The sequence below is a fragment of the Mirounga leonina genome, unplaced genomic scaffold (genome assembly GCF_011800145.1).
Source record: "Mirounga leonina isolate KUSES-001 unplaced genomic scaffold, KU_Mleo_1.0 Mir_125, whole genome shotgun sequence".
Classification (NCBI taxonomy): domain Eukaryota; kingdom Metazoa; phylum Chordata; class Mammalia; order Carnivora; family Phocidae; genus Mirounga; species Mirounga leonina.
In genome coordinates this window covers 920,610-947,819 of record NW_023270305.1, presented here as the reverse complement: position 1 = coordinate 947,819, position 27,210 = coordinate 920,610, and the positions used below count along the sequence as shown (strand labels likewise).

Below are 27,210 nucleotides of genomic sequence, written 5' to 3'. Positions count from 1 at the left end.
CAGAGAGAGAGAGAGCACAAGCATGGGGAGCAGGAAGGCAGAGGGAGAAGCAGGTTCTCCGCTGAGTAGGGAGCCCAACTCGGGACTTGATCCCAGGACCCTGGGATCATGACCTGCGCTGAAGGCAGATGCCTAACCAACTGAGCCACCCAGGCGTCCTGGCTACTAGAAATTTTTTTTAGTTTTATATGTGGTCGTGGCTGACATATTTTCATTGGGCGGTCCTGTTCTAGAACAGTGTATCTCGGTCTTTTTTTTTTTTTTTTTTTTTCATTATCATCCCCCTAAGGAGACTTTTTAGACTTTTTTTTTTTTTTCCTAAATCCCTCTCTCCCATGAAATTTGAAAAACACAGATAGACCATATATCTGTTTAGGTATTGTAGCCCTTGTAATATCTAAGATTTTTTTCACCAGCCTCTCCCAAGAACCAATTTTGCCCCCTTAGGGGTAATATCTCCCATGCTGAGAGCGCATGTTGTAGAAGATCATGGCATGGTAAGATGGGAGAAGCCAGAATCCCTGAGTCACCACATGGTAAGCTGCTTTCCAGTGAGATCAAGAAACAGAGCATTATGGTGTAGGCCACCCAGATTTTAGGGCCGTTTGAGAGGCCACCACTGATTACCTTGATACACCAAATCTTCGATTTTACAATGTTATCAGTAAACCCAGAGAGATCTTGGAGAATCAAAAATCAGGGATCCACAGGGTCCAGGTGCACGAAGGATCTGGACATCTCAAGATGCCACACAACCTCACCTCACCCTCCCACCCTCCCCTGCACCAGCCCCATTATCTGGCGTTTGCTGCCAGCTTCCTCTGCTTGGTGTCAGTTCACCCCGCTGGGCCTTCTTCACTCCCTTAGCTTCCTGTGCCTGGATGACTTTCCCTGTTCCCCTAGCAAATCTTTCAGACTCAGCTCTAGTGCCACTTCCTCCAGGAAGCGCTACAGGCCCTCACCACTCCTGGACTCCACTAAATGCCAAATGTTTGGCCAGAATCCGAGCTGTCTTATGCATTAAGCTCTACAGAGAAATAAACCAATGCTAATACAAAACCAAAACGCTCAAGTTCACTCCAAACACAGGACGAGAAATCAGAGTGGAAAGATGCCGTATCTTAGCCTGCTACGCTTAAAATATTTTACTTTTGCAAATTTCGCAAAACACATGACCTCTGATCGCATTGCTAAGGCCCCTCGCGGGGCAAGAAAGGAAAGCCTGTACTGAGGAGCTCAGAAGCTGAAGCCCAGCGGGCTTCCACAAAGAACCTGATCTATCAGTGAAAAGGTTTTGTAGTCAGGTGCTCTGACTTGGAAAGTTTTAAAGTAATTCAACAAAATAAATCACGTGTTCAATTATGGTACATACAGTACGTGCTTAGCAAGCGTTTGACTGAATACTCGTCCGGTAGACGAGAAAGATTAGAAAATAAAAATTAATATGGCATTTAATAAGGTCCTAGATGTACTGAGGACCTAAAAAAAAGTTATCCTCCCTGGAGACAAAGAGGATAAGGGGTGGGGAGCGGAGGGGGCAAGGGATGAGTGAGGGCTGGAAAGGGGCTCGTTAAAGGCCAGGGAGGGAAAGAGAGAATAAAGACCCTTAAAATAAGAAGAACCAAACACTGGACTCTACCGGAGGGAGAAGGGCTGAACGCCAAGTTCGGGGAGGGGGTATCTGAGCGCCACGGGGAAAGGAGAGGTTGGTCCGCCCCGCCCCCAGCAAGTCCCTCCTTCCGCCGCTCGCTCCGCCCCCAATAAAAAAAATCAAACCGGGAACCTCTACCCGGCCGCTTCCCATTGGCTATGCGAATGAGCGAAGCCCTCCAGGACCAATGAGCCGCGGCCACGGCTTAGCGAGCGCCTTCCGGCCCGTCCCCGCCGCGCCGCCCGGCGCCTGCCTCACCGGCCGAGGGCGGGACGTGGGGCGGCGGGGGCGCGGCGCGCGCAGCTCAGGCGACGGCGGGACTACACGGTGGCCCGGGCGCTCGGCATGGCTCGCCTGGTGCTGGGTAGGCGCCGGCCTCCTCGTCTCGGGGCGGCCGTCCGGGAGCTCCCGGCGGGGCGGGCGTGCGGCCTTGGCCGGAGCTGGGGTGGGGGATGGCGGGCCCGGCCGGCGCGGGGGTGCGGGGCCCTGCCGGATTCGGGGCGCGTGCGGAGGGGAGGCACGTCGGCGGGGCCCCCGCAGCCCACCCGGGGGAGCGTGGCGCGGCGGGGACGGGGGCCCCGAGGCTGGGCGCGAACCCAGGGCGGAGGGGCGACGGCCGCGGGCCGGGCGGGCGCCGAGGCCGGGAGCTGCGTGGGGGCCGCGCGGAGTGCCTTGATTCCTGGCGGAGGCTGGGGCCGCGGGCGACTGAGAGGGTCAGGGTCAGGGTCAGGGTCAGTGCTCCCTTGTTCTGGGCCCGCTGTCCTCACGCCGGCGTGCGTGCGGCGCAGCCACGGGCTCGTCACCTGTTCTGTGGAATTCCCACTAATGAGAAGAACTGAAATATCAAAAACCCAGCCCTGGGATTAGACTGAGGAGTTGCCTGAGGTAGGGAACGGTGCCTTCCAGAAGCACTGTAAGTGTGGTTGAACTTTGGGAAACTAAGTGGAACGCAGACTGCCATGAATTATGTAAATGTCTGTTTTAGAAACTAGAGTGAGTGAGGGTGAGGAGGATCCCGTCTCTCTTCTGGCTCCCCTCGGTCCCACCCAGCCCGGGCGCTCTTACCGACTGGGTCCAGACCAGAGCCCCAGCCCGCCCCCGCGCTTACTAGCTGCGTGACCGGGAGCCAGTTACTTAACCACTCTGGGCTAGTACTCCCACTCTGGGTGGTTGTCAGGATGAGTGAGTTCATACAGGTCTCGAGAGGGTAGGCGAGATACAAATATTTGCTGTACGGCTGCGGAGAGGACACAGAGGAGGGGAAAAGATTGCAGCGTCTGTTTAGTTTCCTTCGGGTGAGTTCAGACTCGGCTCTGAAAGTCTGTGATTCTGTCAATCAACTCAGTATTTGAATACATGTCGTCAACCGTTTTTGGGAGCCCTCTTGGTTTCTAGATGACTGCTTTGGGATCATGTACTCTTGCTAGCAGGTGTGGGACAGAGATGTTGCTGATGCGGATTTGTACCATCCTTAACTACTCTGGACGAATAATGGGGAGCCACAGATGGCAAAACCATCTGCTCACATGGATTCTAGACACTCGGATGTTCCAATTTCCCATTGGTGCTCATTATCAGTGAGTGGAACTGCGATGTGAATTTCAGAAACAGGACATTATTAATGGAGATTGACCTACTTTATCATCTTAAGTGGCCCGGGGTTTTTTGTTTGTTTTATTGAGGGTTTTCATAAGGGGTAGTTACTGGCTCCTTTCGTTTATACATCTTTTAATCTGTTTTCTGAGTATTCAGTTTCTCTCTAGCCCTACTAGGTCATACTGCCTTTTAAGGAATTTAGGTCTCAAATCTTTATTACCAAGATATGTCCACTGGAGAGCCATTTATAAGAAAGGGGAGGCTCTTGTGAGAATTAGGCAAAATTTACAGACAAATAAGAACTCCAGCAACATTCTAGAAAAAAAATGAAAAAAGCCCAAGTCCATGTTATACTGATGTCATGACCATCTTTGTATGGAAAGGAAGCACATTCCTGAGGTAAAAATCATGCTCCATCCCTTGGGTGACTCCAGCCTGCTTGTAACAGCCTGCTGTCCCTGATTGACAGGAGAAGGGAAGAAAACCAATTCTGCCACAATCTACCTAATGACCCTCCTTGGGATTATACCTAATGCAGTCTCCAGGCCTTTGGTTAAAAATTTGCATTGCATAACCGTGTTCTATCTCTTTATAATGATGTGGCCTTAGGCAAGTTACCCTTTCTGTGGCTCCGTTTCCTGGTCTAAAAATGGGCATGATGATACACACCACATACGGTTCTTAAAATGAGTTAATATATCTTAGTTGTTTAGACAGTACCTGGTATGTAGTGTCATTTAAGCATTATTCATAGTTAACGCGTCAGTTTCTGGAGAGTAGTTGGACAGATACATATATCAAAATATTAGCTATTCCCCCATCCTCCCTGTAAGATCATCTCTTAAGGAAATATTTATATTTATTTGAGGGGGAAGGAAAGTATAAGAATTTTCAGCATTAGTCTGTTAATAGTGACAGATTGGAAATAAATTCTGTTTGGGGTGGATTGGCAACGTGATAGAGCCATTAAGAATGGCTATATAGGGGTGAGGGTGATAAGGAATCCATAATTATATAGAAAATGTCTGTAACTCATTCTGAGTGAAAAAAGGTTACAGAAAAGAATGTATAGTAAGATCACATGCATATAAATATAATAATAAAGTTTTAGACCTCTGAATTGCATAGAGATGTCAGTAAGAATATTCACCAAAATATTGCCCATTCTAGTGGAACTGTTGATGGGTTTTCTTTTGCATTTTCAAAAATTCCACAGTGAGCTCAATGTATTGAACAAGTATCAATTAATGTTGATTTTATAAAAAATGATAAACTTTAGAAAGTAGAACTCCATGGAGGATTTTCCAGGACCAGTCTTAAGTTCTAAATGTGTTCCGAATTAGGACTCTGTCTTCTTGGATTCTTAATTTACTTGCTTTATTAAATGTCAAACTCCACTTAACCTTCCCGGCAGCAACAAAAAGATTATTGAGCAGCACAATCCAGTAGAGATAAGAATGCAAACTTTATATCTAATTTTAAATATTCTAGTAGCCTCGTTTAAAAAGGTAAAAAGAAATAGGTGAAATTAATTTTAATATCTGTTTCCCCAGTGTATATAAAATATCATTGTAGCATGTAATCAATATCAGAAATATTAACAAGATACTTTTCCCCCTACCAAGTCCTCGAACCTTAGTGCGCTTTTTATACCGTCAGTGCATGGTGGGGCAGCCGCATGTGATGAGGTCATCCTGTCCCCGGCTACCCCTATCACTGACTCTGGTTCCCTCCCTCCCTAATTCCAGGTGTTTTGTTTCATTATTCCTCCACTTTATCTTTAGCCTCTCCTGCTCCCCATATTTTTTTCCCTCATGCTCAGATCACTCTCGTCTTTAAAAAGAAACCTTCCTTCTACCCCACATTTGCTTGCCCTCTTGTGCTCTTTATAATAAGACTTGTTTTAAAGAGTTACCCGTTGTTTTCATCAACTTGTTTCCTCCTACTCTCTCCAGTCTTTTGCAGGTTGGCTGTTGCTTATTTTCACTACTCCACCACAACCGTCCTGGGCCCCAGGGATCGCTCATTAAATACAGCAGTTAGTTTTCGGTCTCCTATTTGATCTCCCAGTAGCGTGTCTTACTGTTGCCCTTTCCATCTTTCCCTGGGTTTGGGTGACACCGCTCTCCCACATTGCAGCCAGAAAACTCTCTAGAAAGCAAATCTGGTCATTCCCCTGCATGATAACCTTTTATGTCACCCTTAGTAAGGTCCACAGTTCTATTTTCATAAGTTCCTACAATATTAGCCGTATCTATAATTCAGATGCAGTGGTTTGGTTTTGTTTTGTTTGTTAAAGTAGTCTCCATGCCCAGTGTGGGGCTTGAACTCACGTCCCTGAGGTTGAAAGTTGCATGCTTTGCTCTGCTGACTGAGCCAGCCAGGCAGCCTTCAGATGCAGTATTCTTGAACAATATAATTACATTGTTTGTTCATGCCCATGACCTACTGAACCATTTTATCCTGAGCACTAAAAAGACAACAGTGGTTTAACGGGAAGAACTTGGAAATAGAAGTCAGAGACCACAGATGGGTCACTGGATGTACTTTTGTTTCCTTATTTGCAAAAGAGGGATTATTCCTGCTCTCTAGTTAGTAATGCTGTGAAAAACCAAGTGGTCTAATGTATTTGAGAGTGATCTGAAAATTGAAAGTGCTATGTAAGTAGAAGGTGGAAGATTTAGCAGCAGAACAGTTAACATTGGTGTATATGCCTTCCAGAAGAAATTTACCAACGGGTTATTCAAAAAGCTCCATTTGAAATCTTCCAAATTCTGTCTACAAGGCATATGAAAATACGACTAAGATGGCATGTGCACACACGCCTTAGAGGACGGGTCAGTTTCACTGTTTGTTACATTAGTAGATGAAAAGAAAGAAAGTATATGATCATCTTCATAGATGCTAAAAAGAAAGTAACAGGAATTTCTCTAATACCGTAAAGTTTATGTTGCAACCCAAAAGCCAGCAAATGAGAAAATGTTAAAGTCAAGAACAGTCCATTATTAAGTATTGTTCTGGAGGTATTAGATGCAATGTAACTGGAAAACAAAGAAGTCCTATATTATATATTTAAAAGGAGGAGGTGGAATTTTGATAGTACTACCAATTCAGAAAACAAAAATATTCATAGATCAGTTCAGAACTTGTTTTCCTATATAATTGTTAAAAATTACATTTCAATTCGTAGAGTAGCCAAGAAAAATGCACTTGGTCTACAGTGTGGCTAAACTGTGCTATTAATAATACGACAAGAGGGGCACCTGGGTGGCTCGTCATTAAGACTTTGGCTCAGGTCATGATCCCAGGGTCCTGGGATCGAGCCCCTCATCGGGCTCCCTGCTCGGCAGGAAGCCTGCTTCTCCCTCTCCCTCTCCCACTCCCCCTGCTTGTGTTCCCTCTCTTGCTGTGTCTCTCTCTGTCAAATAAATAAATAAAATCTTAAAAAAAAAAATAATTCGACAAGACTCCATCCTCGCTTTATAATATTTACATGACAATTCTTTGTAAGCTCATCCAACAGCACTGTAAATGCCTACTGATTGCCATGAATAGTGTTAGCAGAAATCAAAGTACTTATAAAAGCAATTATTGCCCTTGATAGAGTCCCAGTTTAGTGGAGGAAACAACTGATTTTTTCCTTCAGAAGAAAGTAATAAAGGTAGTGTTCTAATATTGCAACTGCATAACACAAGAAATAAATGCTGTGTAGATTGCCCAGGGTCACAGGGTAGTCTGCCAGCTTCTCAGTGTCCTCACCCATAAAATGGCCATGGTAGTATTACCTCACAAGGTGACTGTAAAGAATGAAGGTGCTCATGCATAAGCACGAAGCAAGAAATCTTTTCCCAGTTGCAGCTCAAGAGGCCAGAGTGTGGCCTCTGTGTCCTTGCTGTGTCCTGCACCAGGGGGAGTGAGATTCCAGGGGCTACGAGAGCAGCAAGAGGTCGAGAGCAGCAAGAGGTCGGGGATTCAAAGGGCCCTGACCCGGGAGGACATTGGGCAATTGAAGAAGACTCCCGTTGCCCAGTTTGCTGCCAGGGCATGAACCCTTTCGCTCATGCTGTGCTTTGTGTCATTACTGCAGGTCTGATGAGCTGCACCTTCTTCCTGGCAGCGAATGGTCTCTATTCTTCCAGCGATGATGTGATTGAACTAACTCCATCAAATTTCAACCGAGAAGTTATTCAAAGTGCTAGCTTGTGGCTTGTAGAATTTTATGCTCCATGGTAAGCATAAAGCCATGTTGTGGGTTATTTATGGTACTTTATAAAATTAGGGAAAATACTATATGAAAGTATGATTTTATTTAGTCATCTAGTTTATCTAGTTTACTGCTTGTTTAAAAGAAGTAGAGAGGGAAGTGGGAGACTCCCCAAAGTGGTGTGAGTTAAAGGCTATGGAGATTGAGTCCACTGAAAAAGAATGGTTGGAGTAGCTGATTGCTGCAAAAAAGAAGAAAGAAAATCTTTCTTATAATTTTAAGAAGGTATATCTCAATGATGAGGTAGGTAGGAGCTTGATGGAAGGGAAACTCATTTATGCTGAAAGAATATTGGGCACAGGAAAGGGAAGAACTAGTGATTGATTCCATTGTGTCTTGGAGAGAGTTGCTTCCAGAAATACGTCATTAAAAACTGGTTTAATTTTAAAATTCTTCTCTTGCCTTACATGCATTGCTGGAAAAAAAACAAAAATAAAACAAAAACCCTTGTGGGGTAAAGATGCAATTTTCGTTGAAATTAATGGTGCACAAATAGAATCAAAATACAGTATTGCACTAATTGTTGATGTAGTTAAGCATATAACACAAACAAAACAAAAACCCAACAAATAGAGAAGTGTAGAGACAGATGAATGGAAACTGCAAAATGTGCACAAGGCTGTTATTCCTGTAATCTAGCAGGCCAGGCCGAGGGTACCCTGAGGAGGCCTGAGCCCCAGCCAGCTGTGTCCTGCAAATGACCTCAGGAAGTACTTTTTTTTTTTTTTTTTAAAGATTTTATTTATTTATTTGACAGAGACACAGCGAAAGAGGGAACACAAGCAGAGGGAGTGGGAGAGGGAGAAGCAGGCTTCCCGCCGAGCAGGGAGCCCGATGCAGGGCTCGATCCCAGGACCCTGGGATCATGACCTGAGCCGAAGGCAGACGCTTAACGACTGAGCCACCCAGGCGCCCCCCTCAGGAAGTACTTTTAGGTGTGAGCTGCACCCCCTACACTCACGTAGGTGTAGTAAATGAAATTCTTACAGATTCTTTTACCTGAGGGGGTGCATTGTAGGATATGCTTGATGAAAGGTTTTCCTGTATTGCTTTAATTTTTTCCTTTGCAAGACCGTGAAACTGAGTTTTGGAAACTTATTACCAGCCCTCATGGACTATGTCACTTAACGTTCAATGTAGCAAATTAAGGTAAAACCCTCTACTTGTATGTTGCCACATTGTGAATACTATTCATCTGAGTGCCTTTATTATTATTTTTTTTAAAGCTTCTCTTTTTGTTAAATCCAAGCAAGCATTCTATATGGATTAGTTCATTCGTATTAGTAAATGTACAAATAGTAATTATACAAATTGTTCTATTGTTGAATGCCTTTGTATGCAATTTTTACAAGTTAGATTTTTTTTTAATCATTTATGGTAATTGACATTGTTTTGGGGAGCTACGATATAAAGAGAATATACCTCATTCCAAAACGAAACCAAAGAGCATCATTGAGAAGGCCGGATCTGGACCCTGTAGTTAACGGTTACTGTTACATGGCAGTTTTGCTTCGTAATGTTCTGGGGAACAGGCAGTCTCATTAGAGCAGGTGTTTTTCTCCTCTTCTTGTGTTTGGACTTGGCAGCTTGGTGAAGGCTTTGAATTCTTTCCAGAATAAAGATTTTCCTTTTCTGTGTGTAAAATAGAGCATATAGGGTTGCAGAGGAAACCTAAAATATCAAAATAACATTATCAAAATATTAAAATAAATCTTGATGTGGTTATCTAGTACTTGTTCACTGGGACAGTAAATAGCAAGATCTAGCAGCAGCCCTAACACCTAGACACCATGATCGTGAAGTAGTGATGAGCATAAACGAGGTTGGAAGAGAAGTGTGGGAGCTGTGGTAGTGATCGAAGAGTAGCTGTGAGTTTTTGTTTGTGACAGTTGGTGTGTTGTGAATGTTCATCATTGAAGGAAAGCCTTCATTTCCATTGCAAGTTAGCAAAATAGAGGTGTTCCTCTCCCCCCCATCAAAAGTTCCTGGAGCCCCTGGATTTTTATCCACCCACACCTTCGGGGTCTGTGGACCACAGGTGAGGAACCCTTGGGTTAGAGGTGTGCTATATTTAGATTTACGTGGCATTTTGATCTGTCTTTACTGTGCTTCATATCGAAATTGAAGGGAATATACACTCTGACAATTTCTGATTTGAGTCCTTTCATAGTATAAACCCAAATTAAAGAGGCACAAAGTCCTATAAAATTTTGACTCCTGGACTTCTAAGTAGGAGCACGTGGACAGCAAAAGATACTAGATAGAAGTATGTAGAAGCAGCATTCCAGGACATTTCTCAGAAGATCCTAACTTTTAAAATATTGGATTAGGCTTAGGCCCCTGTGGGCCTAAGTGATTAAAAACATGGGACCTGGAGTCACAGACCTATCCAGCAGCTCTGTCACGGACGACTGTGTGATAGTGGACAGGTTTCTTAACTTCTCCACCTCTGTCCCCTCATCTGTAAGATGAAGATAACAAGGCCTGTCTTCAGTGTTGTGCCGATGAAATGAAATCCTGTATGAAGGGCCCCTCATGGTCCTGGCACATGGCATTTGCTCATTAGGTCCTTAGAAGCCTAGTTAGGAGACTTTACTTTGTTTTTGTTTTTGTTTTTAAAAAAAAACACAACTAATCACCTATGGGTAAACTGGTTATGGTATCTTCATACAATGGATGTTATTCAGCCATGAAAATGAAGAGTATAACATCTGCAACCTTGATAAATGGCATAAACGTAACAGGTTTGTGTATATATAACTTTTTGTTTTTTTAAGGATTTTATTTATTTGACAGACAACCAGAGAGAGAACACAAGTAGGGGGAGTGGGAGAGGGAGAAGGAAGCTTCCCGCAGAGCAGGGAGCCCGATGTGGGGCTCGATCCCAGGACCCTGGGACCATGACCTGAGCCGAAGGCAGACGCCTAGCGAACTGAGCCACCCAGGTGCCCCATATGTAACTTTTTAAAAGCACCCATCTGTATATATTATGTTTCACAATAATTTATTTCAAATACTGTTTACTAAAAGATTATTAAAGTTGTTTTTCCTTGTGTTCTCGTCTCCGTCTCTCTCTTGCTCACTCTTGCTCTTTTATCACCACCTTGTGGTATCGAGAACTTTTCAGCTTGCTAGGCTAACAAATTTGGGATTACATGTACATTTTTAGCCCCACATGCTGCTGTGGGAGCCAAGGAGCATTGCGATTTAGGCCCTAATACTGATGGCCTAATCTGTAAAACGAAGAGGTTGGATAGATCAGGGAATATCAAATCTTAATGGGCTTAAGGATCACTAGTTGATCTTACTAAAATGTGGGTTCCTGAACCCCTTCTCTAGGTGTTCTGAGTTCATGGGGCCCAGGAATCTGCATTTTGCCTAGCCTTATAGAACTCAGACCACACATTGAGGTACACTTGACCAAATAAATGGTAAAGTTCCCACCCAGGGATAGAGTTACAGATGACAGTTTAAACTCTTTAAATATAATTTAATTAAACAGTAATTTGGAAACTTTAAGTTAGCATATGAAAAAGGATTATAGTAAAGCCCCTTAAAATGGCAAGTTCCTTCTTGTCACCGATCAGGTTTCATTAGCACACGTACTCCCTGCAAGCACCCACCCCTGTGCAAGTCACTCAGTAGACTATTGGTGGAATTTTTTTTTTTTTTTTTTAAAGATTTTATTTATTTGACAGAGCAAGCACAAGCAGGGGGAGCGGCAGGCAGAGGGGGAGAGAGGAGCAGACTTCCCCTGAGCAGGGAGCCCAATGCGGGACTCGATCCCAAGACCGAGATCATGACTGAGCTGAAGGCAAACGCTAAACCGACTGAGCCACCCAGGCGCCCTGGGGGAGTATTTTTGAATTGGGGATCAAAGACATTAATTGTTGCCTTGTGTTTTCATCTCCTAAAAGGTGTGGCCACTGCCAGAGGTTGACACCAGAATGGAAGAAAGTAGCAACTGCATTAAAAGTAAGTTTCTAAGATGTCCACATTCACCTGTGAATGTATAAATAAGTATGCAACTGGGCTTAATGTAGGATAGGAAGTTAATTTGCATATTAAGCTCAGAACCCTTCTTCTGGCGCCAGAATCATGTAGGGAGCAAAGGGATAATATACATTTAATTTTTACGTTGTCTGTTTTTGTTAACTCAGCTTTCCGGATTAGTGACATAATTACTCTTCGTCATGGTAATTCTGGGAACTGCAGAGTTCCCTCTAGGGCTGACTTACAGTTCACCCATCATTCAATCATGTAGGAATGATTTTCCAGGCTAGAGCCTTCATTAATTCTGTTTATCAACCTAACCCTGCCCTTTATTATTTTGTCCCTGAGTCTACAAGAATCAAATGGTGGGTTTTTGTGGAATCTGCTCCAGTTGAAAGAAAAATAGATGATACTTTTATGTTTTCACAGGATGTTGTAAAAGTTGGTGCAGTTGATGCAGATAAACATCAGTCTCTAGGAGGTCAGTACGGCGTTCAGGGATTTCCTACCATTAAGATTTTTGGCTCCAACAAAAACAGACCAGAAGATTATCAGGGTAAGAACTTCTCCTAACTACTCCATTCCCCTGGTTGGAATTTTAATTTGAGCAGGTAGGTAAAAATTAGGAGGAAGGGCCCATTTGTTTTTGTAAATAAAGTTTTTTGGAACGCAGTCACAGCTGTTTACATATTGTCTGCAGTGGCTTTCACACTAAAATGGCAGCATCGAGTAGCTGCAACTGATAGGAAGGCCTGCCCAGCTGAAAATAATTGCTGTTTGGCGCTTCACAAAGAGTTCGCCAACTTTTGGTCTAGAGTGAGAAAACCCTCTCTTTCTTGCTAGTACATTTCTTAATCTGGTATATTTCCAGATAGATTGGAGGAAGGGCGCTGGTTCAGAGGATGAAGGCATCTAGAGTTAGAGAAGGAACAGAAGGCTTTTGTTATGTGCAGGGCTTGCCCTTCTGTGTTAGAAAGTGTCGGCCAAGGCTGCAGAGCGACACGATTCAAATATATTCTGAGTGTTGCTGTACTGTATTTTCTTTCTAATACCAGGTCTGAAAGGGTTCTCAGACGTTTTTCTCTCTTCCTTGGCAGTTTGATAAACTATTTTTTTAAAAAAATACGAATTTTTCCAGAGATTTTATTAGAGTTTTGCCTTTCAACTCTGAAGATAGCCTCATGGCCTATATTATCCACACACTTCCGAATCAGTTAATAGCCCCCTGACTTTTTCTTGAGTATATAGTTTTTGGTTAAATTTCCAAAGGCTGTTGTCATTATTGAGTTTCAGTTACAGGGTTTATTACTTCTTAGATTAGGATTAAATTCAGTTAGAGAACCTAAAAAAGCCCAAGATAACTGTGTTGTAAGCAAGGTAGAAAAAAAGAGGCCTGGATTGCTTTCCAGTTACTTGGCTTCAGGCATTTCATATCCTACTTTGTCCACATTTTTTTTTCTCTCCGTTATCGTAAAAATAGTTTCTTCTGTTTTTCTCAATTGGTAATTTGTATTTAGAAATGTTCTCTGCTTTCTTAACTAGATAAGTTTCTTATTTGTGTACATGTTGCATGTTCGGTAAACGTTTGTGAGTTACTCTCATTTGTAGATGGTATTAATTAATAGGTGAGCAGGAGGATATTCTTGTTCACGCTAACAAACTAAAACTCAAGAAGGGGATTTGGTCTTCCCAGTGAAAAGTCTAATGCAAAATGCATTGTAGGGAGAACTTGGCCCTGTGTTAAATACACGTGTGTACTGTTGGGTGTGTTCAAACATCCGATAAAGCTGACAGATTTAGGTAGTGTCCTTCAGGCACACAGCTCACCCGCCATCTGTCCATCCGATTGTCCTTTGTCTTCCTCTAGGTGGCAGAACTGGTGAAGCCATCGTAGATGCTGCCCTCAGTGCCCTGCGCCAGCTCGTCAAGGACCGCCTTGGGGGAAGGGGTGGCGGATATAGTTCTGGAAAGCAGGTAAGACTGTGTAAAGTTCATTTTTAATGTGTGTGATGGTTCTGATGCCAGAATATGGACTCCTTGTAGAGGATAGTTTGTTTTTTAAGTCATTACTACTATTGTAGATAGTGAACTTTCAGTTAAAAAAATAATACGAGGTTAGATCAGCTGATGCCAGAGGGAGTCAGCCACCCATCCTGTTCATTTGGCCTCCTCAGAAGTCACTAGTCCCAGGGCAACTTGGCACAACTGTAGGCCAAGATCCAGGCCACAAATGGGCTTCCTCGACCCACTGCTAAAATGGAAGAGTTTGAGCTGTAAACAGAGAAAGAGCTCCAGGCCAGGGGAGCCGGGCTCTGGGATCCTCTGGCCCTGGTAGTTCTAAAGTGGAGAGAGAAAGAGACCAGATGGGCTTTGGGTAAAGAGGGATGAAATCTGAATGATCTCTTGGCCTATATCTGGCAATCAGCCTGAAATCCTGGAAAATTCTATATAAATAGACAGGGAAGAAGAGAAAGAAGTTCTTGTTCCGTGGATTGGTATTTTTAGATGCTCATGTATGAGATGTGATGTTTAACCATGATGTACTTAACATTCTTGTGAAGAGGCATTAAATTCTTACAGATGGAGATAAAATGGCCCTTGACTCTTAAAGAGACCAGTAAAACTAGCTTCCTTACACAGACTGAGAACTTACCCAGAGATTCCACGCTCTTGCCTTTTATTTCAAACTCCGACATTTAATGGGCACAGTTGTCTCCCCTGTCTCCATGGCTTTTGGCCCAGGCACCAGAAAGCAGTAAACAGAACTGACTGCCTCTGAGCTTTGGTACTCAAGAAAATTCATTGGGGGGCACCTGGCTGGCCCAGTCGGAGGAGCGTGCGACTCTTGATCTCGGGGTTGTGAGTTTGAGCCCCGTGTTGGGTATAGAGAGGACTTAAATAAAACTTAAAAAAAAAAAAAATTCTTTGGAAAAAAAGGATTAAATGTTCTATTTAGCTCTCTTGACTGGTAGGGATCTTATCTATGGAAAGGTAGCAAGTGTGGTACGTTTAACATCCTGGGATGAATGAGCAGCTGTGCCCAGTCTGAATTAGAGTAGTGTTACTGGGTGGTTCTGTGAGCCATGTGGGGTTTCTCTTAACAAAATAGCAGATGATATTATATTGTAGGGATTGGTAAATGATAGTAAACACTGCTTATCATGCAAAAGTACTATTAAGGAATGTCCCCAATCTGAGTAAAATAGTTTTTACTTGAAAGAAAAGCTCCAAACTTTGTTAAGATGTGGGTGAGATTGTTAAATCTATTTAGAACAGGAATAGTGTGCTTTCTGGCCATGGGTAGTTTAATATTTAATGTCACCCGTGACAGGGTAGGAGTGAGAGTTCAAGCAAGAAGGATGTCATTGAGCTGACGGACGACAGCTTTGATAAGAATGTCCTTGACAGTGACGATGTTTGGATGGTTGAATTCTATGCTCCTTGGTGTGGACACTGCAAAAAGTAAGTGCTCTCTACCATGTTCTTCGAGTCACAGTGCTTTCAGTATAGTCACCTCGCTTGTTTTGAGGAAGCTGCCCCAGACCGAGGTAATCACTGAGATCTCCAGAAAAACTCTGGACTCTACATGATTATTACACGTTGGCATGAGAGCCAGGAGTATCTTCTGTCGTCGTGTTTTCAGAGATGCGCAGGGAGCCAGCATCCCGATCTGGGGAGGGCAGTCACAAAGGCCCAGGAAGGGCAAGTGGAAGGGTGCATCACTTGTGCGCCCCCCCCCCCCCACCACACACGCAAAACGTGTGTCCAGATCTCACTGGACTGGGCAGAAATACACACATCAGCTTAAGTATTTATGCCAAGAGTTAAAATATACTTTTAAAGTGCAAATATTTTTCTATAGCCTCGAGCCAGAATGGGCTGCTGCAGCTACAGAGGTGAAAGAACAAACGAAGGGAAAAGTGAAGCTCGCAGCTGTGGATGCCACAGGTAACCAGCTTCTAGCCAGCCGATATGAGGTGAGTGTGTCTGTAGGGCTCATTTCTTTGAGAAATACACCGTATTTTCAACTATTACTTCATCCAGTATTCTAAGCCTCCCTGTGTGGTAGGAGGGGAGATGTTTGGCCATTTGTCATGAAACTAAATTACTTGATTGTTAAAACTATTAAGTCTTCGGGCGCCTGGGTGGCTCAGTCGGTTGAGCGACTGCCTTCGGCTCAGGTCATGATCCCGTAGTCCTGGGATCGAGTCCCGCATCGGGCTCCCTGCTCGGCAGGGAGTCTGCTTCTCCCTCTGACCCTCCCCCCTCTCATGTGCTCTCTCTCTCTCATTATCTCTGTCAGGTAATGGGTAAAATCTTAAAAAAAAAAAAAATTATTAAGTCTTCAACCCAAGACTTTTTTTTTTTAATCCAATTTTTGCTGTGTGCTTAATGCGAATCCTCAGCTTGCCCAGGCTTTTACAAGTCGCTCATTGCTTTTGAAGTTGGTCCATTTGTTCTAGAGCAGATATGTTGTATTAAGTATAAATGCAAGGTTTGAATAAGACTTGGCTGTGCCTGGTAGGCAGACTGTTAAAACCGCCTGATTAACAGACCTTTGTGTCTCATCCCTGATCACTGATGCAGGCCGGGGATATTGTTATGTTAAATTACCTATAAGGTAGTTTTAGAACGCATAAAGGTTATTTTATTTCTTATTAAATGTTAATTTGATTTTGTCTTGCCTTTTCTTTTTAATAGATTAGGGGATTTCCTACAATCAAGATATTTCAGAAGGGAGAGTCTCCTGTGGATTATGATGGGGGGCGGACACGATCTGACATCGTCTCCCGGGCCCTGGATTTGTTTTCTGAGAATGCCCCCCCTCCTGAGCTGCTGGAGGTAAACCGCTTCCATCGCTCGAGATAAGAAGCACTTACCCAGTCTAATGGCAGGGGCACTAACGCGGCAGTGACACTCGTTTTGTCCTTTCAGATGAGCTCTTTCCCTTTTAAGGCGCTCTCTTTAAAGTGTTACTGTACTTTGAGGTGGGGAAAACCTGTCTGATAAATTGCTGCTTTTCATAACTTTTAGTACTAAAATAATTACACTCTGAGGACAGGTGTACCAGGCTGCTTAAAAACAATGCATCCAGTCACGCCGTCCTCGGTCTCCCAAGTCATAGCTGTTATTTGCGGAGAAGCACGTGACAGGCATTGTGCTGGTGCTTTTCCGTCTGTTTCTCTCAGTTCTCACATGAATGCATAGAGGGAAATACTGCTTTCATCTCCATTTTACATGAGGAAACGGAGGCCCAGAGAGCCTCAAGCGCTCATAGATGTATAATATGCGTATATCTGTCTAGCTAAACAAGTCCGTGTCGGAGCCAGGCCGCACCCACACCCTTTGTGGTTTGAGAGAGAGAGAGAGTGAGTGTGTGTGTGGTGTGCTTGCCGGTTCCTCGCTGGCCCCCCAGGGGAGGGCTTTGGGACCAGTCGCAGAAGTCGCGCACAGAGCAGAGCTGTCACTGGTGCCGAATCGCGTATAAGGCCGTCGTATTCCGGAGGAGTCGCTCGGTCTGCTCTGCTCTTGAGTGAATGTGACGACGCCAGTGTTGGTTGTCAGGCTGACCTTTGGGTTCTGTGTCAGTGGCCTTCCACCCACCCGTTGTCTTCTGGGCCCGCAGATCATCAGTGAGGACATCGCCAAGAAGACGTGTGAGGAGCACCAGCTCTGTGTCGTGGCCGTGCTGCCCCACATTCTGGATACCGGTACGCCGAGCAGAGGCCCCCTTGCCCTTCCGTGCGCTGCTCTCCCTGCTCTGCGGGTCTTTTCTCGCCGAGGAGTGTGGCGGACGCCTTTATCTTTACCTTGAAAACACTCTGTTTAAATTAGGAGCTGCTGGCAGAAATTCTTACTTAGACGTTCTTCTGAAGTTGGCGGACAAATACAAAAAGAAAATGTGGGGGTAAGTTACAATCTCAGTATGACTTGGCTGGGAGAGCGTCGTGCTCCTCAAGTTTCTGCTTCCCACTCTGTTCTCTGTAGGATGTGTCCCTGTTTCTCTTTGGCATTTTTTTAAGTTTAGGAGATGAATAATTACCATCTAAAAGGAAAGGAGTGCAGGTCTCTTATTTCTAAGACACTCATCTATGCCACGGAGTACATTTTTCTCATAGCAGTCATTTTAAGTGGTGGTTGGGGTCCCAGCTAGCAAGCAAAACCTGAGTCGCCTCACTGGACTCTGGCACAGCTTTGGAGGCCAAAGAAAGAGAAGGAGAGGGGTGTTTTCTTACCCTTTTCCAAGTGAGGGCTAATACAGGCAGATTTTTAAGACAAAGTATGTCTGCCTCCTGTTGAACCTTTTGCTTCTCCTCCTCTGTATCTCTCACTGTCCCGCCTCCCTCCTGCCCTTTTCAGGACAGGTGACCCTGCGCCGCCTGGCTGAGTTCAGCGCAGAGTTGTGTGCCTACAGAACAGCGCCTTTTGGCACCCGTTATTCCTCACCATTGTAGTAGTTGAGTAAGGAAATGCAGCTGAGCATGTTCATAGGTATTGAATAATGACATACCAGTAAGTTTTGCAAAGAAGTTATGATGCTTCTAGAGAGCGTGCCTAATCCCCCAAATGATATTAGTAGGATTTCAGGTAATAAAAACAGAAGATTTACCAGGTTTAGTGGACAATACTTCAGGGGCTGGGAGGAAAATTTTGTAGATCGGGGGTACTTCTGGAGGTACAGTTTAGGGAATATAAGAGGAACTGTAGTTAAGAGCACATCTAGAATACATTATTTTTGTAAACTTCCTTTTTATTTCTATATCCATTTCATTCCATAAAATATTTGGAGTGTAATCTTTTAATACCTGCTAATTAGATTTCAACTAATTTGAAAGGGATCCTTACCCTAAAAACCAGCCTGTTTTTCTAGGTGGCTGTGGACCGAGGCTGGAGCCCAGTCGGAACTTGAAAACGCGTTGGGGATTGGAGGATTTGGATACCCTGCCATGGCAGCCATTAATGCACGCAAGATGAAATTTGCTCTTCTAAAAGGTTCTTTTAGCGAGCAAGGCATTAATGAGTTTCTCAGGTAATTTCTTGCTTTCTTGAGTTGTTTCTATTTTGTGGCTTAGTTCTGTGATGCTGTGGGTTCAAAACTAGGTTTACATAGACCAGGCAGTAGATGGAATTATTTTGCATTTGGCATATTGGAGAATTAGATGTTTGAGTTCTAAATCATCTTCCTGTAAGAGCCATGTTCTCTTTCCTGTGGAAGGATTCTATAGAGTGATGGCCACCTTGCCATCTTGTGCCATTGGCATTGAGCTCTTCCTGGTTCTCATAAAAGTCTCACGTGGGCTAGAAGGAGCCCTTTCTCACCCATTCCCACCCTAGCACGCTTGGTGCCCCTGACCTCACGTAGTACCCCGTCCATTTCTGGCCGTTAGCTCTAGAAGGTTATGTGAAAACGAGCATACTTCTGAAGTGACTGCAGCGACGTGCAAACAACACTAAGGGTTCCCAAACCCAGTGTACGGAGCTCTCTGTCTGTCCTGCTCTTCAGCTCATCCTAAAATTGACTTAATCACCTTCTGGCCACATGCAAGGCATTGACGCTGCACTGTTTTGGTTAATGCCTCTTCCTCAAAACTATGACTTTCACAAAGGTGAACCTCTTCGACCCAGACCTTGTCTCTCTTCACTACTGTAGAGCTGATAAGAAGCTCCTGGTAGTTGATTAACACATATTTTGTAGGTTTTATGTATCATATACTGTATTCCTACAATGAAGTAAGCCCCAAAAAAGAAAATGTAATTAAGAAAATCAGAGAAAATACATTTACATTACTGTAGTGTAAAAAAATCTGTGTAAATGGACTCGTGCAGTTCAGCCCGTGTCTTTCCGGGGTCAGCTCTACTTAGAAGTATGTCATCCTTTTTCAACAGCTGATTCCAGTGTCAAAAACCATAGGAAATGTATGAGGGTAATAATTACATAACAAGACTGAGCCTTTGGACTCACTCACTGGAAACGACAGGTTCTAACCCCAGCTTTGAGTTTGTTCACGTTTCTTTTCAACTAGTTTTCCTTTTCTGGTTTATTGTTTGTTGAGCACAGAGGAGGTAAATAGTTCATGGAACTGTCAGGGTTGCACCTGTGTTCTACATCAAATTTGATAATTATTGTGTACTTAATTTGTATTTTAGCAAAGTAAGTTTTTCTTAATTATTGGTGATAACTGGTTTTATCTGATGCCAAGACCTGAGTAATTCCACGCCTGGTTGCATTGTTGTCCTCGCTTGAAAAGATAATACTGTTCAGGAGCAAGAAGTGAGAAATGCCTCTGCAGGAACCTAGTAGGCAAGTCGTCATTTTAAAACTTGGTTTCTTCATCGGCTGTGCTTGCTTTGGTCATTTCTGCCACAGGGAGCTCTCGTTCGGGCGGGGCTCTACAGCACCTGTAGGAGGTGGGGCCTTCCCTGCCATCAGCGCCAGAGAGCCTTGGGACGGCAAGGATGGCGAGGTGAGTCCCCGGGGCGGGGGGCCGTGTGCCTGCGGGACTTGTCATTGGGGTGCTTGTCCAGCCTCCTCTTACTCTCCCTGTCCCTGGGCGTCTTTGCTGTTTGTAAGCCCAGTCCTTTCCACCAGACGTAAGCCTTAGCATGCTGTCAGAAACGGGCCCTGGGTATTCTTGACAGAGACGACAAGATAAATTTCAGTAATGACGTTTCTTTCCTGATTATCACCCCGAAACTGAACATTTAACCTGGAATTCACTTACTGTGTGTCTGAGAAACACAAAATTATAGCTTTGAAATGAGCGTTTATTCTAGTACACTTCTGCCCCTTTTTCCTCAGAAGGACAAGCTAAATGGCTGTTGGTGTTAAAGGGGTGGTAATTTGTTGAATTCATACTTCACCCAAGTTCTCAGCTTTTCCAGCTATGAAATAATAGGCAGTGTTAAAAGCAGGAGGTGGGTTAGGGAGGAACGAGCTCTGTAATCTGGGGCATCTCTAGAAATGACTGCTCCGTGGTGAGCCCGTGTGCTCTGAGCCCCTCACCCTGCCTCCCCCCAGCCCCTGAGGGACCTCACTTTGGCTTTGTTTTCCAGCTTCCCGTGGAAGACGACATTGACCTCAGTGACGTGGAGCTGGAGGATTTGGAACGAGATGAGCTGTGAGAGGCTTGGCACAGACTTCAGTTTTCTTTTCTTGGGAGCAAATTTCCCCAGCAGTGAAGGAACATTCTTCACAATCAGATGAGTCTACCGGTGGCCTTTTTAACGAAGAAGTAGCACTTGATTGGTCATGTGAAAACACTGCAACAGTGAACTTTGCATCTCAAGAAAACAATGAAAAATTCTATGAATTGTTGTAGCCAGTGAAATTGGGTTGTATTCTATCAGGTAATATTTTGAGGAAAACTGATGGGCTGTTGATGTATTTTTCCCTCCCTCTGACTGCTGCTTGAATGTTCTTGGAGGCTGTTTCTTACATATTAAGTTTTTTAATGTGATTCTTTCATTTGAATATTAATGGCTTTTTTCCATTAAAAAAATAAAATATTTTGGACAATGCCAATAAATGTATGAAATTAGTGTCCCCATCATAAAATCAGAATCCAGTGTTTAGCCAGTAAGTTAATATAATGAAGGGATGACCCTGATGTCTTCCCTCCCTATAAACCTGTGACCCAGAGGGCACCATCGGGAGGCTTGCCACAACACAGATTTCACCTGCGTCCTGCAAGGCCAAGTTCCAGCTGCGAGATGTGACCCGTACAGGGAGTTTAGAGAAAGGGCGAAAGCAATGGGCGGTCAGTTGAGAACTGCCTTTCGTGCCCCCGCCCCGGATTTTGTCTTTCGGCCATCCCCAGTGACCGTTAGGAAATACGGCTGATTATGCTGTTAGCTCAGGATTTAACGTGCTTCCCCCGCCCTCACGAGATGGCCGGTTAAGACCCGAATTACGGCACCCAGGTTACTGACTCCCAGGTGGGCCCTGTTTATGTTAAGTGCAGTTCGCATTATGTTCTAAGAGACAATTCAAAGGACTGAGCGTTTCTTTATTGTAACTTAAAAAAAATAAATACAACTGTAACGAACTTTGGTGAGCAATTTCTCTAAAAATCTAAATTCGGTAGGGTTCTCTGGCTAAGGGAAAGAGGCGTCTGCAGGCGTCTGCAGGCGTCTGCAGGCGTCTGCGTGACCAGGAGCGCGCCGTGGTGCCAGTTCATCTCTCTAGTCGAGAAGACTGAGGTCGATGTGGAAGTAGACGTAAGGAAAATAGTCTTGGTTGTTGAGCTGCAGGCCAGGGATCTCCACAGATGCCTGCAAAAAGAAGACGTCGTGTTGGCGCTCTAACTGCAGAACCCAGTTTGCTGTCGTCTTTATAATTTTCCAGGAGGCTCTCTGACCACATTTTCTGCCCCGCACAGTGCAGCCCCGCCGTGCACACAGCCTCTTCCCTGTTACGCTTGCACATTTGTGAAACGTAGATCTTCTTAACAATCTGGCAATTTCCATTTTCGGAAAGTGCCTCCCACGTGGAGAGGCTGACGGCCATGCAGAAACCCAGCTATTTCTGTCGGATTCTCTACCTACATCCAGTATACTTGCAGCTGCTACTTGATCCAGGTGTCTGAAGACGGAGTTCAGAACCTCCCTTAAACGTTTGGTGGATGACTTCTTATGAGGCTGGAGGAGCACCGCCTGGAAGTTCACCGGTAGTCCGTACCTTCCCAGACAGACAAAACGTGCGAATGAGTTACTTCAGATGCAAATGTGGGTAAAATAACCCTGACGAGAAACAGAGGAAGTTCTAGTAAGAAAAAGGCCTTGGTGAGCATAGCTTAAGAAAATGAAACTCAGTTGAACGGAATGTCTAGGGTCAGAGGTTAGACTAATTGGATTTTTCTGGATAGGAACAGCTCTAGTAGAACATGCTAACCAGCCATTTCTGGCCGTTAATGGCGCGGTGTCTGCTCAAAATACCAAGGTCTGTTGGATCTGCAGGAAGGACGACCTGTGAAGGAGGCTGCTTGTCACCACGTGCGTACTGCTTTCACTATAAATCAAGCCTATGACCTGCTTAGTCCTGTGCCTTTGGAGGGCTCTGGGCGAGCAGAACCCCGATTTCAGAGCCCCGCCAAAATAGTCTTCCCAAGAGGCAAGTGCCAGAGAAGCTGGCCGGTGCTGATGGGGATGGCAGCACGTGGGCTAGCTCACGGGGGACGGGGATGGCCCAGCCCATGGCCTCATCTCTCCTTTGCTCCCCTTACCATCAAAGCTCTGGTATTCCCCGGGGAAGATGGGCAGAGGGGCTGTCGCCATCTTTCCCTGAATGAGCAGCTTCCCTCCGGACTCCCTACCCCAACTCCCAGTGCTTTCCACATCCTCGACTTCGCCCAGACCATTCCCTCCACCTACGGGCCACAGCCCGGGCGACCTGGACGCTAAGGGCGGGCATTCCAGCTCCCGGGCCATCACTGCCATCCCTGCTTTGTCCTCCGACCCGGTCATTCCACCACAGTCACTGCCCAGCTGCTCTGGAAGACGGTTTATCCTCCCTCACGAGGATCCCCGTGTTGAGAGCTCTCCTGCCTTTCCCGGCCTGGGAGCTGCTTCAGGGCAGAGGCGCGGGGCCGTTCTGCCCCTGGTCCTGGAGAGCAAGCGGCCCTCCTTCAATGCTTCGTACATGCTGGCTCAATGCCCCTGGCCCCCTCATCAAGCCTCCAGGCCCTTGGCCCCTTAGCCCACTCTGGAATTGAGGGCTTTTCACGTTCTTCCTCTGCAGACCCTTCCAGTCCTTACCCTGCGAACCCCTCCTCTGGATCAATTTAAAGGAACGCCTTCTGTTGTGCTCAGAACATGCCTTCCAGGAACAGCTGAGTCTGTTCTGCTCGTTCTCAAGGCTGCCCCCCCATGGTGCTCCCTCTTGGATCGCTCAGTAGAGGACCCTCCTCCTCCCTGATTGCTGAGGTCACCTGGTGGGGAGCCCTCACCTGCAGCCCCCACACCGGGACCACTGTAGCCACCCCAGCCCCACCCCCCGGGGCTGCAAGGTCCCTCAGGTTTCTCAACTACTGCCCCCTTCCCTTTAACATATCACCATCTTGCCCTGCCTAAAATGAACTTCCTCGGCTCCTCCCTAAGGCTCTCATTCCAAACCTGAGAGTATCCAGTGTCCTGTGTCACCCAGTCATCCTTCAGCCATCACACTGGGGCTTGTCCCACCAATGACCTCACGGCCCATTTGCAGGGACACATAAATCCTTAGGCTTCCACTCCCTTTGACTCGTCAGCCACTCCGTCCTCCTGCCTCGATCTCCTCATGGGCTTTTCTGCCTCCACCCCTTGTATGTTGGAGGTCCCCCAAGGCGCCCCTTCAGTACGTTCCCTCTATACGACTCTCTCTAAATGAATGCACCCGCAGAGCCACCATTAGGGTTCCCTAACGTCTGTTCCCCACTAACACCTCTCCCAGGAGCCCGACTAACCAGCTAGCTACCTGGCCGGCTCGCTCTCATCCCAGATGACTGAAGCCCCTGGTTCCCTTCACCCTGAAGGCCAACTAGCACTTCCTCAGCTGAGGGCGGGGTCCACTTCACTTTGGTTTTATTGAGTCCACGAACAGTTAGCATCCACTCTGTCCAACTCTGGGCTGAGTGACCGAGGTAGCGAGCAAGTCGGCCCCAGCCCCCACACAGGCGGGAAGAACAAACCAGCCTGGCGAGGAGGAGGACAGCACCAAGTGCCAACTGGGGGTCAAAGGAACAGGCAAGCAAATGAACTTCACCGTCTGTCTGCGCTAACAAACTTGCTGGTTCATCTGTTTTCTTGGACTATGATCTCTCCATACAATAGAATATGGAAAAGCCATTAAAAAGGATCAGGTAGGGGCAACTGGGTGGCTCAGTCGTTAAGTGACTGCCTTCAGCTCAGGTCATGATCCCGGGGTCCTGGGATCGAGCCCCGCATCGGGCTCCCTGCTCGGCGGGAAGCCTGCTTCTCTCCCTCTCCCACTCCCCCTGCTTGTGTTCCCTCTCTCGCTGTGTCTCTCTCTGTCAAATAAATAAAATCTTTAAAAAAAAGGATCAGGTAGCTCCATACACACTGGTAAGAACTGAAAGCAGATGAAAAAAGCACGCCGCAGAACGTTAAGGATAAATGGGCTAAGAGCCTTGAAACCATTAACTGTGATGATCTGTGGGCAGGGGGACTGTGAGGAACTTCCTCCACAGTATATATTTCTGAACTTCAGTTTGTTTTTAACAGTGTTCATATATTACAACTGTATTCAGGAAAAATACAGACACAGTAAGAAAAAGCCCTACACTGATAGTCTGGTAAAGAATTATTTCTACAGGGGCGCCTGGGTGGCTCAGTCGGTTAGGTGTCTGCCTTTGATTCAGGTCATGATCCTCGGACGCTGGGCTTGAGCCCCGTGTCAGGCTCCCTGCTCTCTCTCCCTCTGACTGCCACTCCCCCCTGCTTGTGCTGTCCGTCAAATAAATAAAACCTTTTTTTAAAAAAAAAGAATTATTTCTATATGACTTTTAGGGGAAATAGTTTTATCCAGCTTAAGATATTAAGGATATCTATCTATACCTCTCTTGAGCAAATGGGCAGCCACACTATTGGGCCCGAGAACCACTGAATTTTGAGGCAAGCAGGTCAGTCTGGGGCCCGTCGACACTACGGACGTCTGGAACACTCCAGGGTAGCGTGAGTACACCCTGCAACACCGGGCCACAATCCGTGCCATTCCAGGCCTCTGAGACGGGCGGGGAGGATGAGGAGCCACGGTGAGATCTGATCCGTGTCTGGACAAAACCACACCTGGCAGCCACCATATTGTTTGGACAAAACCGTGCCTGGCAGCCACCAGTTTAAACAAAACCACACTGGCAGCCATGTGGAGGACGAGAGCCTGTGGCAACAGCTGGGCCAGTGAGGCGGGAGACGGAGGCGAGAGAGAAAGCGGAGGCAGGATGGATGGCGCGTCCAGGGCGCTGTGGGGCGCAGGGAGTGGGGGAGGCAAGCGGGGATGAGGGAGCAGAGCGTCCGAGCCCCGAGGTTTGGGGCCTGGGGACAGGAAGGACATGAGGCCACTGGCATTAAGAGGGCAGCCAGAGGAAGAGGTTGGGAGGGAAGAGGAGCCGGATGTGTCCAGCGAGCGGCAGGACCGGGAGATGCAGGAAGCACAGGCAGAGAAAGGAAAGCAGGAACGGGCCTCCAGGTGGGGGGCCGCCGTGCAGGCAGGGGAAGGGGCTGGGGAGAGCGCTCCAGAGGCTCGGAGGGCCAGGGAAGCACCGGAGCCTGCGGGCCAGAGCGGGCCAAGCAGCAGGGGCGGAAGCTTCTGGAAAAAGTGTGTCCAGCCAGCCGTGTGCGGTGCTACCAAGATCCACCCCCAGAGCTCATGACACGGGGCATCTTCAAAACCCAGGAGAAAAGCAGGCTTCAAAAAGTATTTCCTGTATAATTCCATTTTCATAAAAATTTAGTAAAAAATAGGCGTAGCTGTAAACTAGAAAAAAAAGCAAAACACAAAGGAACAAAAACTCCCGAAGGGGTTCACGCCCGCGTGTAAGCCAGCCGCGCTCTCTCTCGCTGTTCAAAGTACAGGTGATTTTTACTCACTGTTGGTGCTTATTTATAGTTTCCTAATTCTCCACAGCGAACCCATTTCACTTTTGTTAAAAACAAGGCATAATTTTTGTCGTCGTTAGTTCGCACTCTGGTTTAGGTTTTAGTGTTTGTGTTGCCTTGGGCCTCCGAGGTCAAGGACAGTGCCGGTATTTCTTCCAGGAGTCGCACAGAACCTGCTGGAGAGGGCAGGCCCCCCGCCCCAGGCCCGGCAGGGGACGGAGGCAGCGCACAGGACCGCAGGCCGCCGCGCGCAGCGAGGGCTTGGGCGACTCCGAAGTCCCAAGCATGTCGCCCAGAGCCAGGAGCAGCGCGGGGACAGGGCAGGAGGGCCCGGCCCAGAGGAAGGGGGCTGGACGGGGCAGGCGGCGGTCCCGGGGGGCCCCCCCCAGCTGGCCGCTCCCCCCGCCCCCCCAGCAGGACAGCCCGGGGGGTTGCCTGGCCTCGGTCCGCACCTGCCTGGCCTCGGTCCGCACCTCCCCTCCACCTCCCCCCGCCACGCACCTGAGCACGGACTCCACAAACACCCTGAGCGCCTTGATGTGGATCCAGGCAATGAAGGCTTCGCTGAAGTTCACCTTGAGCCAGCGCAGCAGCGGGCCCTGCGGAGACAGGAGAGCGGGTGATGCCTGCTGGCAGCCCCGCCGGACGCCAGGCAAGGACGACACGGCTTTTGACAGAGCAAGCCTTGCGCGGGGACACGGCCGGCGGCCAGCGGAAGCAGCGAGTCGGTTGGCCCACGTCCTCCAGGGCGCCCGGGGCCCGGCAAGCTCAGCGGGCCAGCCACCCGGCACATGCGCGGGGCCACCAGAGCCCGGGCGGCGGGGGGCGGGGGGCGGCTGGGCAGCCCCTGACCCCCGGGCCGCGGGCGGACAGCGGACAGCGGACAGGCTTCCCTCCGACGCCAGCTCCGAGGAACGCGTCGCACACCACCCCCCCTTAACATCGTTCTAGCATCATCCCCCAGCTGCCGCTTCCGGGGGGCTCCGCCGAGCCCACCTCACAAGGCCGCAGCCCCTCGGGGCCGCGGCAGCTGTCACGAATGCTGGTGTGGCCGGTCCTCGGGGGGCGGGGGGCCGGAGTCCTGCAGCGAGGGCTCTGAGCCCCCACCGACACG

The 27,210-nt window shown here is 46.9% G+C and overlaps 3 protein-coding genes across 4 annotated transcripts in view; 1 reads left to right on the top strand and 2 right to left on the bottom strand.

Annotated features, from left to right (window-relative positions):
• Positions 1-1,907: 1,907 nt before the first annotated feature.
• On the top strand, positions 1,908-21,550 carry PDIA6 (protein disulfide isomerase family A member 6). Its single transcript, XM_035000589.1, has 13 exons — positions 1,908-2,015; positions 7,335-7,476; positions 11,429-11,486; positions 11,934-12,060; positions 13,372-13,478; positions 14,836-14,966; positions 15,367-15,481; positions 16,206-16,346; positions 17,131-17,215; positions 17,340-17,412; positions 18,376-18,534; positions 19,873-19,969; positions 20,559-21,550. Exons 1-13 carry the CDS (start codon positions 1,997-1,999, stop codon positions 20,625-20,627), a joined length of 1,323 nt encoding a protein of 440 aa, XP_034856480.1. The 5' UTR covers positions 1,908-1,996; the 3' UTR covers positions 20,628-21,550.
• The window catches only part of ATP6V1C2 (ATPase H+ transporting V1 subunit C2), a 72,563-nt gene continuing 66,843 nt past the window's right edge, over positions 21,491-27,210 (bottom strand). Inside the window, exons 12-14 of one of the 2 annotated variants that reach the window (XM_035000584.1) lie at positions 26,598-26,695; positions 22,050-22,182; positions 21,491-21,776 (exon numbers count right to left, since the gene is read on the bottom strand). In XM_035000584.1, the coding sequence (XP_034856475.1) occupies positions 21,687-21,776; positions 22,050-22,182; positions 26,598-26,695 (321 nt within the window). In that variant the 3' untranslated portion in view covers positions 21,491-21,686. Of the gene's footprint in view, positions 21,777-22,049; positions 22,183-26,597; positions 26,696-27,210 lie in introns of those variants that run through there. The other variant, XR_004678437.1, reaches the window with a different exon arrangement.
• Positions 22,179-26,080, bottom strand: LOC118007593. Its single transcript, XM_035000588.1, has 2 exons — positions 25,056-26,080; positions 22,179-22,470 (listed from the first exon to the last, which is right to left on the bottom strand). Exons 1-2 carry the CDS (start codon positions 25,939-25,941, stop codon positions 22,412-22,414), a joined length of 945 nt encoding a protein of 314 aa, XP_034856479.1. The 5' UTR covers positions 25,942-26,080; the 3' UTR covers positions 22,179-22,411.